The sequence below is a fragment of the Crassostrea angulata genome, unplaced genomic scaffold (assembly GCF_025612915.1).
Source record: "Crassostrea angulata isolate pt1a10 unplaced genomic scaffold, ASM2561291v2 HiC_scaffold_229, whole genome shotgun sequence".
Taxonomy (NCBI): Eukaryota; Metazoa; Mollusca; class Bivalvia; order Ostreida; family Ostreidae; genus Magallana; species Magallana angulata.
The window spans coordinates 130,085-146,248 of NW_026441782.1; the positions used below are offsets into that span (position 1 = coordinate 130,085).

General features: G+C 32.8%; 2 protein-coding genes and 1 long non-coding RNA gene across 3 annotated transcripts in view; 1 reads left to right on the forward strand and 2 right to left on the reverse strand.

Moving 5' to 3' along the window:
* Positions 1–3,105, reverse strand: part of LOC128169833 (uncharacterized) — a 28,366-nt gene extending 25,261 nt beyond the window's left edge. The window contains exon 1 of the mRNA XM_052835890.1: positions 2,602–3,105. Within this exon, the coding sequence (XP_052691850.1) occupies positions 2,602–2,926 (325 nt within the window). The 5' untranslated portion in view covers positions 2,927–3,105. The remainder of the gene's footprint in view (positions 1–2,601) is intronic.
* LOC128169834 (uncharacterized) overlaps positions 1,269–16,164 on the forward strand; it is a 42,625-nt gene continuing 27,729 nt past the window's right edge. Inside the window, exon 1 of the long non-coding RNA XR_008241606.1 lies at positions 1,269–1,503. This is a non-coding gene — a long non-coding RNA (uncharacterized LOC128169834). The remainder of the gene's footprint in view (positions 1,504–16,164) is intronic.
* Positions 8,893–16,164, reverse strand: part of LOC128169832 (uncharacterized) — a 30,161-nt gene continuing 22,889 nt past the window's right edge. Inside the window, exon 4 of the mRNA XM_052835889.1 lies at positions 8,893–11,977. Coding sequence (XP_052691849.1) covers positions 11,436–11,977 — 542 coding nt within the window. The 3' untranslated portion in view covers positions 8,893–11,435. The remainder of the gene's footprint in view (positions 11,978–16,164) is intronic.

The window sequence follows — 16,164 nt, forward strand, 5'->3', positions numbered from 1 at the left end:
ACTAAATTTCATTTCAATATGTTTATCCTATGCGAAGAAAATGAGCGGAACCTGCAAATAACTCGAATTTTTCTAAGTCCAAGGGCCATAACTCTGTCGAGAATTGCTCGATCGAACCCAATATCGAACTTGGCCTAGATATTATCAAGATAAACCTGTATACCAAATTTCATTTCAATATGTTTATCCTATGCGAAGAAAATGAGCAGAAATTGCAAATAACTCGAATTTTTCCAAGTCCTAGGGCCATAACTCTGTTGAAAATAGCTTGATCGTACCCAATATCGAAGTTGACCTAGATATTATCATGATAAACCTGTATACTAAATTTCATTTCAATATGTTTATCCTTTGCAAAGAAAATGAACGGAAACTGTTGGTGGACCGACAGACAGCAGCAAAGCAATATGCCCTCCCTTCTTCAAAGGAGGGCATAAAAATATCTACATGCAGTGAGATAATTTGCTCCGAGGCCGTTGTGAAACCTTGAGGTGCCAACATCTCACATTTATGCTAGCCAAGGGTTTTCAGTCCACTTTGCTCCCCATAAACCCTTGGCGGATTTCATTACGAAAACTTGGTGATGTGGTGGCGCTATCGAGCGGACCAAAGAAATTAAATAAAACACAGCCTATATGAACCCTTAAAAGCAATAACCATAAGCAGGAACGAATATACTAACAGGATATATTTCTACATTCGCCATATTTACTTCCCATGCTGTCACGCGAGCCTTGACAAGTTTGTTGAACTATATTCAATCACAGTAAAATATAGAGGTTTTTAAAGCGATCTGGTTAGACCATCTTTGGGGAGGCACTGTACTCGAAAACTTGTGTCTCAACTTGTTAAGAGCAACGAATGTTTTACCAAAGATCACACATGTTTTCTTTTAAAGTTTATATTTACAAGCACTGTGATTGGATCAGCTACTCACAGCTGCAGCCCTTGGCTAGCGAAGATGACATCTCAGGGCAAAACAGAATAGGTGCAAACTATCCCAGATATTTGAGATGCTTCCATACTAGTAACAGCACTCCTAGCCTAATGGTACATGTATATGGGGGCATGGCAGCCTATATTGAATATACTCACTCTGTCAGAGACATATATGTCTTTTACTCCATCAAAATATGTTTTCCCTTGGACTGAAATGTCACACTTTCATTGGTTTAAACATAGCATGTGATTGCCTCATATATCTATCTATTTGTTCGGTGAGAAATAATATTAGGCAATATGGCTGTCATTGGCCGATGCTTCACTTACTCATTTCGACATTTCATTGTATTAAATACATAAACCGCATGCCGTAAGTTCTTAAAGAATTTGGAGTAGTTGCCCTTTGAAATTCTTTAAAATTAGAGTACCGGTAGTTGCCCTTATAATATTGACGTCACATTTTTTTGTCTGGATCAGAACAAAATGGCAGCTTCAAAATTTGCTCAAATCTCTGCAGAGGAAAGGAAGAAAACATTTCAAATTGAAAAGCAACAAAACATTGTAAGTACACATGGGTGAAGCAAAGATTTTTAAAGAGTATTTGAAAGGTGTAATTGAAAATTTTGAAGAGTTTAAATGAGTAAAATTGGATGAGATGTTAGGCATCTTGTACATGGCTTTGCATAGATCATCGCTATTTGTGAATAAATATGTCGCTTGATAGTCCTCGGGAAAACAAAACACTTATTGGGTTAGTTACTGACTCACTACGGAAATATATATATATATATATTGGGTTCATCAATCTCATAGACGGCTCTGCTTTGCCTTGCTAACTATGAGATTGGTCAACCCAATATATTTCTGTAGCGAGTCAGTAACTAACCTAATAAGTACCGGTAATAATATAATACAGTGGCGTCAGAAGCAAATTGAAAGTGGGGGGGGGGGGCTAGACTAATCCTCAGAAATCAAAGAAAAATCAAAGTACTGAAGCACTGTCGAGAGTTGATTTTATTGATTATTATCAATTTTAAAATCAACGATATGTTATGCAAATTTTTATAATATGAATTCTCGAACTTTTTCGACAAGAATTTCGAGAAAACCCCATATGAATCATGTTGTGTAATATTTAAAGATAGAATTAATTCCATCAAACTGTGTATCAGTAATCGAAATGTTTCTAAAAATTTTACACGTCTGGATCCAAGCAATATTGAACTCTAATCTCGTTCAACCAGACGCTCGGCTGTCTCCGTTAATCTCCGACTACCAAGAGAGACTCTCTGTCGGAGATTTACAGAGACAGCCGAGTAGCGTAGGAATACATTCAACTACATAAAACAATTGAATTGAAAAACAATGGTACAGCATACAGTACACCGAATTTATCTATTATTTTCAACATCTACGTCTTGTCAGCGGTGACAATTTGTGCTTAGGTCCAAACACTGTTTCAGTTTCGGTTTGAAAAGATTGAAATATGAAGAAGTTGGAGTCATAGGTACACTAGAGCCCCCCCCCCCCCCCCCACAGATTAGGAATTTAATGATCCCCCCCCCCCCTCCCCCCCCCGGTTCCAACGCCTATCTCATAATTGACTATATTTCAGTCTGGATATCAAAATACAGAAAACAAAGACAAATACACACCTACCTTTTTCTTTAAAAAAGTTATTCAAAAGTTTAACAGCAGTTTTGTCGTGTTGTTTTAAGCCAGTCTTGTCCCCACTATTAAGTTTATTCATTACTTCTACTCCACGTCTGAATACTTCGTCAAAACTTCTAACAAACGCAACACCGTCTCTTTCGTCCTTTATACAACGAATGTTGCACGTTGCATTCGTAAACGAATAACTGTCACTAGCATTACAATATTTTCCAAGTCGTAAAAAACCAAAATGAACGGAGTCTCTTGAGGACTTCAAAATATTCTCGGCGAGATGTGTCCCTTCTTCCTCGCTCACTGAAGACGATGCCATACTATTCACACATCGTTGCGTCTCCTAATGTTAGATATAGATCTAAATTGAGTCCATACCGTCTTCAGACATAGAGCTAACAAAGAAATTTCCCTACCCAGATAGGAACAAATTTTAGCTAGCTTGTACATTATTCATATCTGGTAATAACCAATTCGTGCTCAAATTTATTCGTACGAATCCGGGTGGTTTCGCTCCGATCGCTTGTTCGCGCTGAGTGGTTTCGCTCCGAATATATGATCGCCCCGAGTGGATTCGCCCGGATTGTATTAATAACCACTACAATACACTCTGCTTGTTGCTTTTGTTTTTAATTATGTAATTTAAATTATTTCTATCTACACAAAAGTGGTAAATTAAATGTTTTAGAAAGTAATTTTGTTTAATTAGACAATAATTTTATACACATGCACGAACATCGACTGAGCAGTTTAATTAGTCGGCAATTAATCCACCGTCAATGAAACCGTTAAATAAATAGCTTTGATTGCGATCTAATTTCGAGAACTAAATGATGAGTATCTCAAGAATTCGTTAGCGGGTTTTTTTGAAACCAGTATTCTGAAAGTGTATAGCGAAGAAATGGTTCGTGAATGCTGCCTCTACTGCCATAAGTTGGTGAGTACCTAAAATATAATGATTATATGATATGATAGATTATAAAATGATTTAAATAATGCATAAAATTCCATAAGATGCTCGCATATACATGTTAAATTAATGTATTATTAATTATATTTTCAATCGGACTTTGAATATTTTCTATTTTGCAATTTTTTTATGTCCATTTGGCCAATGCATATATATTACCAATGTCGTATTTTGTAAACTGTTTATAATGACCATATATATGTAGAAGAATTAATCGTTCTTAAGAATTTTCCCCTGTTAAATTAAATATTAAATCTTCCAGACTTATTCCCGACAGAGTAATTGTAAATATATATCAAATAGTGCTGTCTATAGATACAAGATATATACTACATAATTAATTAAGAAAACCTTGCAAGTTATATGAACATCATACATAATTTAGTGAAATCACGGAAAATTTCGCACCTAAACATGTTTCGCGCTGAGATGGTTCGCACCGCGATGTTTCGCATCGAATACATTCTTAATAATGAATGATTTATTAAATATATACTTGTAAATATTAAGTTAATATTCCAAAATATTTATGAAATAAAAATACTTAAGGGTTTTTCTCTCATTTAAAGCATTATTGAAGTGCCTGCACATGACACAATATATTCAATTAACCTGTTATAACAGACTATAATGTTATGATTAAAAATACAGTTGACCATGCTAATTATTCTTTAAGGAACACCATAACTAGTTCATATAATTAATTGCACAACCAATTAACACCGCGAGCAGCTAATGATGAGACAAGTGATAATTATGAGACCAAAGTTAGTATTTATATCGGCAATTTAATCTTAAATGACTAACATTCTCTAGTGAAGAATACTAGAGGCGCAACTATAAAAAAAATAGTATTATTTTTCATATAGCCTACGTAAGTATACAAACAATCGTTGCAAGTTGTTTAAAAGATAATTTATGAATTTCTTGTAAACTTACCACTATGTACAAGATCCACAATAAGTGTTTCTGCATACAGAACTATATGTATACATGTGTTGTTTTTGTGTGTATTTTTCATTAATTTATATGTCATTCTCCAATGACGTAATTCCCATAAAAATATGGGAATGGAAATTATCAAACATTCTACTACAGTTAACTTCGAGATCAAAGAGATGCCGCGGACATTATTCTCCAATATACCACGAACGTCATCAGTAAATTATCAGATCAGATATACCTATTTGTCTCGCACTGATCATGAAAGTACAACTTCAAACCGTCAAAATGTTTAAAACTATGTCAATTTCACGCATTAGTTCCAGTCAAAACGATGTGTATTGCCTCAACTGTTTATTTTTAAGAGATTAATGCGGCTGTTCCGAGGACCTCCCCACCACATTTTCACTGCGTGTTTTTACATAAAATATATAAAGTGTAGTAGTAATATTCGTATTAAATTGCCCTTAAAATATTATATTTACATTCTACTGTGTTTTTCCATTAAATTCCGTGATGTTTAAATGCCTCTAAATGCAACACCTATTCACTGCGAATGAATTTACGAGTAATTTACATAAGTAGTTCTCAAACAGTGATTTCTATGTTATCGGTTAAAAATGTATTTCATGAATGTTGTCAAAAAACCATGTTTTATAATTATTCAACAAGAAATTTGACTTTATTGTTAAAAGCAACATTTCAAGAGTTATTTATCATGGATTATATTTTCATGCTCGTCGATCTCATCTCAACAGTCTATGTGAAAACCAGTTTAAACCGGTTTTACAAAACAGCTGTTCTTGCTGTTACTTATTCACTCCCTCCGTGATTTGCACTTTATATCGATTTATTTAAGTAAACAATTGATTTCTTCAGTAAGGGAATGTAAATATAAGCATTAAATGATTTATTTTTGACGTCGTCGTATCAATAACTGCCGTCAGGTGAGCAGACAAATTATCATAACGCGCTAACGCGCGTTATTCAATTTGTCTGCTCACCTGACGGCAATTATTGACACGACGACGTCAAAAATAAATCATTCAATGCTATAAGGAACATGATTCAAAGATATTTTATAAATAAGTGAAGAGTATTAAAAATCCAAACAAAAATATGTCGTCTGCATTTGATTCCTTTGATCGATACACATGTAAACATTACTAACAAAACCGTTGGGGTTACACGGAACAGCCGTCAAAATGACCTAGATCGTCTCTCTATAGGAGAAACGATCTGTAGAAATACTGGGCTGTTAGTAGAATAGAAATAAAGTTCTTGTTATCGTGAATGTTGCAGGATAACCTCCTCGGTCTCGAAATGTTGTTTGAAATATAAAAGCCTCGGCTAACGCCTCGGCTTTTATATTTCAAAACAACATTTCTCGACCTCGGAGGTTATTCTGCAACATTCACGAAAACTCGTACTTTATTTCTTAAATATCACACATTACTTTTATTCAAGATTAGTAAAAAATGGTAGTTGAATGGATGCAGAGGCAACAATGTAAAGTTTAAAGCACAAAAGTTATGTAATTAAATATCCCCACCTTTAGATCTGTGGTACTTAATTACCTGCTATCACACCCCTAATTTTTCACAAAAATACAGGTAAATCTAAACTGAAAGACATGCTATAATTGTAATCAAAACACAATTAATACCTCTTGTTCTGAACCTATATAATAACGCCATGGCTTCAAATCCGTTATAAAAAAAAAAGACGACGAAAACGAAAAAAAAAAAACGTTACACTTACTATACGGCACATACATAAATGCAAATAAATTCATTTAAAATGTTTTATTAGTTTGTTAGCCTACATCTTCCCAAGTCAAGAGTTTCTGATCCGCGCTTCGATTCTAGTGTGAGATGATATTTAGAACATTAAGAACATGCACATCATCATGATCATGGTACAACTTTTCTTCTATCCAAATTGTGAAAAATGATGTAATTGCAATACTGATTTAATATAGTTGAATTCAAATAAAATTCTTACTTTAGTCAAAGAAGGTGTTGCAGTTCCTAAGCTAATTTCCCCATAAGGAGTTGCAGATAAAATAGAAAAAATCAAAGTCACAGAATTCGATGTAAATCTTTTTTTCATGCAACGTAGTACATAAAGCAGAGTAGAATTTTATTTGGAAAGTTTGTACTAACTTATTTAAGACCATGAAATAAATTTGAAAATGGTTACACAGACAAATGTGACAGAATTCACGCTATATAAAAGGGGAATCCTCATCATTGTAAAAAAAAAAAAGTGCCTCCTTGAAACAAAATTAATGTAATCTTAACGTTTAGAGCAAGACAATTTCTTGAAAACTGCCATTTCCGATTGTTGTTTCAAAAAGGCATATTTTCAATAAATCTGACTTTTGGAAAAAATCATTTATACCTTTGAAATCTAAAAACGACGTACATAAATTAAATTGTCCCACAATGATTCATGTATAGATTGGTCGATCGAGCGGTAACGCAGTTAGAATAGACTTAAGTTATGTCTTACTCACTATATTTTTGACTGGGTTCGAATCCCGAAAAAGTTGGAATTTTTTTTTAAATTTCATTTCTTTTAATTGCATGGAAAGGCAATGTATAGAGATAATTTAAGAATGTGAGAATAAAGTTATTATACTCTTGTTAATGTTATATTTTTGCATGCCTGCTTATTTTTTCCCCAACATTACTGTGTGAAGTCCCCGTTATAAACTTGAAAAACTTTTTCTTCTCAACAAGAGATTTTAAAACAATGTACTTAGTATGCATCAATTTAGAAAGTTGATTTTTCACCCTTTTCGTGAAATTATACAGGTTGTTAAAAGCAAACAAAATCATTTAAGAAAGTTTGAATCGGCGATGAAGCAATATGTACCTGAAACTATGTACGGAAAAATTTGTAATTTTACTAGACGTAGCGTTTATTTAGAGACATAGGGTGATTATAATTACAACTCTGACGGTTTTGAAGAGCATGCAGAAAATGATTTATTCATGTATCTCAAGAATGATATTTTAAGCACGCTGGACTGAAGATATCAAATTGAGATATATACGAATACAGAAAACATGTATATGGTTATCTTTCTATATAACTGTATTTGGTGGCTGCCGTGTTCGATAGAAATGCCCCCCCCCCCCCCCAATTTTTTTTAAGCAACAAAGATTTTTCTTAAATTTACATACAAAAAATTGAATTAACACGGAGTTGGCTGCCCCACCCCCTTTTATGGAATCATGTAAAAAACGAATTGAAACTAAGGAAATAATTAGTGAAATTGAAGAAAAAGGTATACCCTACATCCCCCCCCCCAGGATAAGGATTTTCAGGATTTTGAAAGAACCTTTTCCTTTATTTTTGCTTGTCAAGATTTTTTGGATGGGTCTGCCCCCCCCCCCCCCCCCCCCCCACTTTCAAAAACGATGCTACGTGCCTGTAGCCAACAGTAAAGAGAACTGACGAGCAATTTTGAATTTTAAGTTTCATTCAGATCATTCAGATCAAATTTTCATGCAGATCTGATGGGTAATTCGTTGACCATCCAGCCTCCTTTACAATTCATGACCCACAAAACTAATGTAAAAGTTTGTCTATTTGGTTGTGGAAAAAAAGGTTTTTTAATTTCTTTGGGTATCGTCACCCTTTCGTTCTTATCTCCCCTTAAAACTCGAATTGCCCTTCACTTAAAAATGCTTTCTGCCACGTTTGGTTGAAATTGACCCAGTGGTTCCACAGAAAATAAATACATTGCAGGCACGTAGCATCGTTTTTGAAAGTGGGGGGGGGGGGGGGGGGGGCAGACCCATCAAAAAAATCTTGACAAGCAAAAAAAAAAAAAAAGAAAGGAAATTTAAAGTTTCCAAAAATCTTCATAATCCTAATCAGTGGGGTGGGGGTTGGGGTAACTAAACTATACTTCCAAAAAAAAAATTCTTCCCTACCAAAATTTTTCCCCTCCAAATCATGAAATTCCTAATCCGGGGGGGGGGGGGGTAACTTCAATTTGACTCCTCATTTCCATATCATTTTTTTACTTACTTTCAAAAAAGTGGGGGGGGGGGGGCAACTCCATTATAATTCATTTTTTATATGTAAATTATAAAAAATTTGTTGCTGCGAGAAAAAGTGGGGGGCCCCGGCCCCCCGATGCTACGTGCCTGCATTGTATGTGAAAAGTTTATGACACATACAACTTGAGCTCATGTGAGCTAAAATTGGTAAAGTTATTATACTAGTATCTAGATGTGTACAGCTTTAAAATAAATTGCTCTGTTCTGTCATCAGTAGCTTGTATTTGTATTGAAGACAGTTATTTTAAAGCATGCCCTTTTCCTGAAAGAAATCTCTTTATTCAAACAAAACGGTAATGAGATAAGAAAAATTTATTATGTACAGTGACATGAGCAACCAACAAAATACAGCTGATAGAAATTACATTTGAACCTACAAATACATTTATGAATTAAGATATGTACACACATTAGCTTTCTTAAAATTGTGTCACATATATGTACACATCTATGTAAGATATTTACACAAATTAGCTTTCTTAAAATTTTATCACATTTGAAATATTCTGTACATGTATGGTTAAAAAATACAATACATGTACATACAAATATTGAATTATGAATTTGTTATGTACAAGTTTTCAATTAAGATGTACTAATACACATCTGGTACACACACACAGATTGTGAGTGAAAATGTGTAGTCTATCAACAAGTTGAGCAAGAGAATAATCAGGGTCATTTAGTTGTTATAACCAGCATATTTTGAACATTCATGCTGATCATCATCAAAATAACAAATATAAGGCAATCATACCATTTTTCAACATTAAAAAAATACAAAAGAAAATAATATATGAATATTTCATTTTACATCATTTCATTGAAAGAATGGGAATAAAAAAATACTGGGCTATGAAAATATTTATAATGAGATCAGATAAAATAAATATGAAAATGTGATCATGAATCTGCCATATTGCAACATTGAAATGATTAGTAAAATTATACAGTAAATTTGATTGTAATAGTCATGGAACCAAGAATGACCAATGATTAAACATGTATATATTTATTATATTTATATTATTATATATACATATATAAAAGATATTTCTTTCTTAAATATGAGTGATGGGGAAAATGAATGTTTTAATCACAGAATGTACTGTGCTTTTTATCATAATTATAAACCACAATAAACAATTCTATTACATGATTGACATGTTTAGAAATTTTGTAAATATAGAAATATACTAAAAATTAACAAATTAATATACTGTAGCTAAAAATTGTTAATAAACAAACAAAAGTCCCATGAGCTACATCGCTCACCTGAGTAGCAGTAATACATGTATATTGCTTTTAAAAACAATAAAAGTATTTATCACAAAATCATTCAAAATCCTTTCATTTTTCTCAATAATAAATTGTTACTTATCAATTTAATGAGAAGAACAAAAAATAATACAAAAAGAAAAATAATTCAGAGGAACTGCAGAGGATTTTTGTATATAATTTCTTTCATTTAACTTCATAAACAAGAAAACCTAAAAATTATTATCAATATGAAGACCAATAACAATTCTAAGTAAACATTTAACATAAAGATAGTGTACAAAAAAATAAATAATTTTTAAAATCATTATTCACACAAGTATGCTTCCTTGTTGATAAAAGTAACATGACATATTCTGCAGAATTTTTCCAATAAACATTTGATTTTATCATAGTTATTTAAAACATCCTAACCAATATCTATTCTTTCCTATTAATCTGTTAGTAAGTTTGATCGACCAAGTTTTGTATTCCTTATTTCAAAGGATACGTTTGCCTAAGGGTTTTTTTGTGAATTCAAAAGCGGCCAAGATGAGGGCATTAACTGTGATCTAAGTATTATAATGATGAAACAATGTTAAGGATTCACATAAATGGCAGTTTGTAAGGTGAAGGGTGATAAAAACAAAATCAAAATCAAGACTTCACTCACCTAAGCAACAAAAGCCACATAAAATTAATTTTAGATTCTCATCCCTGCCCACCCCTCTGAAAATGACCCGCCTCTTGTTGTGAAAAAACATTTCAGGAAAATAAAATCGGGCTCGGTATACAAAAAATGAGGATTACCGTTTGGTTCCAGTCATGTTTGTTTTCATAAGGATACAAATGTCTTCATGCATTAACAGTTAAATCCAAGTAAAATGGAATTAAAAGATTACCGGGTACAAGTGGGTTTGTGTACTCATATTAGCATTAACAATTTGAAAGAATAAAGTTGTTGTTATTTCTAGAACATGAATGGTGATAAAGGTGGTTTGAAAAAAAAATGAAAAATAATAAAATCCACCCATCTGCCCCATATTTTTTGCAAATATTCATAATTTAGAATTTTGGGCATAAAAACACTTTATCCCACACAAAAGTCCTTTCAGCTTTTGTGGCTAAATGGTTTTTGAGAAGCAAAAAAAAATATTCAATAAATCTTGATTATATCCCTTTTCAAGAAGAGTATGGACCTTCATTTTAAGGAATTTGGACCCCCTTCACCAAAAGATGCTTTTTGCCAAGTTTGGTTGAAAGTGGCCTAATGGTTCTAGAGAAAAAGTCAAATATGTAAAAAGTTTACAGACAGTCAATTAGATAGACTCTTGGGCTCTGGACAAAAATGGTTTTAATAAATGCTCACTTAAGCTCTCAGCTCTTAAGGGTCTGGTGTTCTGAGTCATTCCATTCAATAACTAGAGGATTGGGAAATAAATTCCAACTATATGACATCATTCCAAATCTTGTAAAATCAATTAACATACTTACATTTTAATCTATTTATAACTGTTACATCAAACCCTGGTTGTATAAAGGGAACAACACATATTGCTTTCAGACAACAAATCATTTTTCTTCTATTTGTTGTCATCAGTATCCTTATATGTTAGCTCCCTTGCAAACCAATTGCCCTCAAATGTTATAGGGGTTCTTTTCTTTCCTGGGGGGAAATAGCCAACATTTTCTTTTAAAGATTTTGAATACACATTCCATTTCGTTTCTGCTATTTTTTTGAAATGTGACTGAATATCAATATTTTTAAAATCATCTGTAAGTTTGTTAACTTTAATTCCTTCACAAAATATACGGTAGTGCAGCACCATCCACAATATCATCACTGATTCAATTCTTAGGGACTCGGTCTCAACATCAAATATTTGTAGAGGATAACTTCCAAGCAAAATATCATTCACTGCATCATACATAAAAATATGAAAATCAGTAGGAGATATCACAATATTTGGGATCAAATGATGTTGAAATTCAGGATGTTTTTGTTTCTGTAGCAATGAAAATACAATAATTTGGGCAATAGCCTGATCCTCAGCTCCTGCTGCTGATGGTACTTTAACTTCAGATATTGTCTTCCCACCAGGAGAAATTTTTCTTTGTTCTTCATCTATAAAATACAAATTCTTTACATATTTACTGGTAATTATGACTGATTAGATTTCAGAAAATTTCTGACTTCAGTGAAATTCTTTCAAAATTTATTTGGTTAAACATTTAAAAGGGGGTATAGTATTTACTAAACATAAAGCTTGTACGTTATAGAAAGGTCAATGTCATGAGAAAGTTATTGCAAAATCTTGGTTATCACAAATCTAGCATGAAAGTACACGCTTCAGCTAATTTTGCATTGCATTGAGTGATGACACTTTCTAATCATTGTGTACTTTGATTGCAATTCACAACAAAGATTCTGATTGGCACATTTATATATAGACCTGCCAATTTATCAAATGCATGGTGAGAACATGATGCTAACATGTGGAAACAAATGTTGGAAAAAGAAAACTTAAAAGAAAGTTGTACTAGCATGTTAAAAATTACATACACAGTTATTTGAGAACAAACAGGGTGATGTTTACTTACATAAGTTAATAATGTGAATGAAAGTACAAGAGGCCCATGGGTCACATCGCTCACCTGAGCAACACTAGATATAACAAGCATTCTGAAAGTATTGCATAAGCAATACACGTCCCCTACCAGGTTGTATAATTCCATGAAAGCTTCGACACATACATCTATTTCAAAACTTTTATAAACGAGATATTATGCTTTAATCAAAGAAAAATGAACAGAGGAAATTCAAACTACATAGTTGATATAGAAATTAAATAAAAAATGGGTTAAATAATACTCTTTATTTTATCTCCAGTAATTCGCCAAGTCCATTAAGTATTTGCTGGTAGAAATTTGTGAAAACAATGCACTGTAATGCAGAGTATCATTTCTTACCGTCTTCTGTTCCCTAAATCAACAGACTAACCTGATAGCGAACCCGATTGCAATAATACAGAAAACCGCATCTATTAAACTTACAACACAGTACTTGACACTATTTTACAAATTGAACTTATTTGTTTGTTAGAAACAATAAATGGAATGGTACAAGTAAATCACGATATTATTACTGACTACATACTTTTCTCGTTTAATCAGTACACTCCGAACCCGATAACGAACCCGAACATTAAAAAAATGGAATATAAAAAATTAATTTTCTCGAAAATATGTCAACCAGACATTACAAAAGTGTAAACTTGATCTGTAGTTTGACATTTTGAAGCTGTTCAGCAAATTTCATATTATTCCTCAAACGCATAAAGAAAAAAAGTGTGGAAAACTGAAGTGGGACAGACAGACAGACAGACGGACAGACGGACGGACTGACGGACGCAGAGGAAAGCTTAAGTCCCCTCCGGTGAAACCGGTAGGGAACTAATAAAAGCAGCTTTATGAAATCATATCTAAAATATCAGGACAATGTGTGAGTAAAATAGATCCTGTATTAAAAAATTTTCAAAATTTTCTACAAATATCTTATATTGAACCCTCTTTGTAACTGGATGATTTCATATTTATATCACATATTAAGCATTATCATTCTCAAAAAGATCTTGAACAACTGTTCACATAAATATAAACCTGTCCATAAGAAAGATATGGCCCGGACACAAATTTTGCATGTGAATCTTTGTGTGAAGTAAGAACTTCTATTGTTTCTCCATTAAAAAGATATGGACCAGACACAAATTTTGCACTTTTTCTGCCAGTGACCTGGACCTTGCCTGAATGACTTTGGGTAAAGGTCATGACACACTCTTAGGTCAAAAGCAATCTTTGTGATAAGTAAGAACTTCCAGTATTCCTCCATAAGAAAGATATGGACCGGACACAAATTTTGCACTTTTTCTGCAAGTGACCTTGACCTTGCCCCAATGACCTTGGGTCACGGTCATGACACACCCTTAGGTCATAAGCAATCTTAGTGTGAGGTAAGAACTTCCAATGATTCTCCATAAGAAAGATATGGCCCGGACACAAATTTTGAACAGACAGACAAGAGTCTTTCATTTCCGCAATTTATAATAACCTTTCCATAGGGATGCTTTGTGCCAAATTTGGTTGAAATTGGCCAAGTGGTTTTAGAGAAGAAGTTCAAAATGTGAAAAGTTTACAGATGGACAGACGGACGGACAGACAGACGGACGGACGACGGACAAAATGTGATCAGAATAGCTCACTTGAGCTTTCAGCTCAGGTGAGCTTAAAACTAATTTCCTCCATCATGCAAGTTTACATAAAGCCATTAAAGGTGCAATGAAAAATTTGAATATTAAACCCGGCAGTGAGAATCCTAAACCCAGTATACCATCTAATAATTGTACCATTTTGTTCTTCAAAGAAAGGAACCAAACCTATGTACAACATTCTATGTACAGGACAAGTTATACCATTTGGACAATGTAAATGGGAAAAATATTTTGTAATTAATGATTATCAATGGAAAAAAAATTATGGTATGCCTTTTCAGTGTACAAAAACTCTAAACTCCTATGGTTACAATACAGAATTAATCAGTTCATACTGAAAACCAATACCACTCTTTATAAATATGGCAAAAACGACACCAAACTATCCTCATTTTGCAACCTAGAGAATGAAACTATAAAACATTTGATGTGGGATTGTACCAAATCACAAGAACTTCTATCTATATTTAAAAATCATTGCTTAGATAACAGTGCATACTATGCCACAAACAGTTTTACATTTATTTTAGGAAATCTTGCATCAGATGCCAAAGACGAAAATATTTTACCAATGGTCATTAAATCATATATCTATGAAAACGCTGTTTAAATGAAACCCTAACAATTCAAGGATTACTTTCAGATATTAGAACACATCTCACCACTGTAAAATACCTTAATGCAAAAAAAGGTAAATTTGAAAACTTTAACAGAAAATGGTTATTTTTTTTTAAAGTAATAAGGTGGTCAAACATTTAGGTTTTTTGTTTTGTTTTGTTTTTTCTTATACCTCCCCTTTTGAAAATCCTGTTAGTTTTTAACACATTTAATAGAAACCACAGGCAAGAACACATACCACACTTGTCGTTCTGTTTTTAGTTACAATTATTCAGCATTTCCATCTCTGGTTTCAGTCTCTTATTTGATATAATGTAAATACTTTTTTCACATATCTTTACAAATGTTGATTAGTTCTATAGCAAGTACAGCAATGTTATTTCATTTCAGGTGCACCCTTTCCTCTCTTCGTACCCTTTACCTATCTGATTTCTCTTCTTAGTTCTTATAAATGAATGTTGTACAAAATGTTCATGAGAAAGAAGATTTATATTTTATTGTTCTCAAATTTCAAAACTATCTCATGATCATAAAAAATGTTGATATTTATATGTATTGTTTGTATTACTTTGTTAATAAAAAAAAAAAAGTTGATTGATTGATACAAAAAGTTTAACAAAACATTTAAATCCCCATATTGTGACATAGTGTCTTAAAAAGCGTAAGTCTAGGTGTAGTGAAGTACCTTAAGCATAATGGGATGTTTAATAAAGTACAAGCTTCAGGAACTCTCCTCCTATATGCATTTGTGGTTAAACGACGTACGTACTTCTTCTTCATATACCATAAAATCATTGCTGTTGCGTTCAAAACTTAAACACAGCATCTCGTAACTAGATTCAGTAGCCATTTGCAATTGTTATAATTAAATCTGAATCATCGTGATGTTTGCAATTATGTTCTTTATTAAGTCAAGTTTTGTACTGACTTGAGTATCTAAAGAGCCATTTTTTTCTGAAATAAGCAAGCGTACTATCAAAATTCCTTTTCATTTAATGATTAAAATGGGCAATGTGAAATGTTAAATGAGGTGCACATGGGCCTGAGAACCAAGATATTAATTTTTGATGACCTTATAACTTGAAGCTTGACCATCAAATACAGTTAGTAAATAGAGAATTGTAAACAATTAAAACAGAAGAAATATGCACTAAAATAAAGAAGAGCACAATTTTTTACAAAATGAATCATATACCGTATATCCAGTAATTTTTGTGTTTGATCCAATTTTGCTAATTTTGCGCAGGTAAACAGTCAACTGTCTGATTAACCCAGGTCTATGTTTGATTTGACACGTTATAATTACAAAACACAGGCGATAGTTCCCCAGGTTACAAAGCATGATTAATGTAAATGAAACAAAAATCAAAACAAGGTAAAACCACTGTAAAAAGTGAAAACTGTCAACGCATTGAAATATCTAACT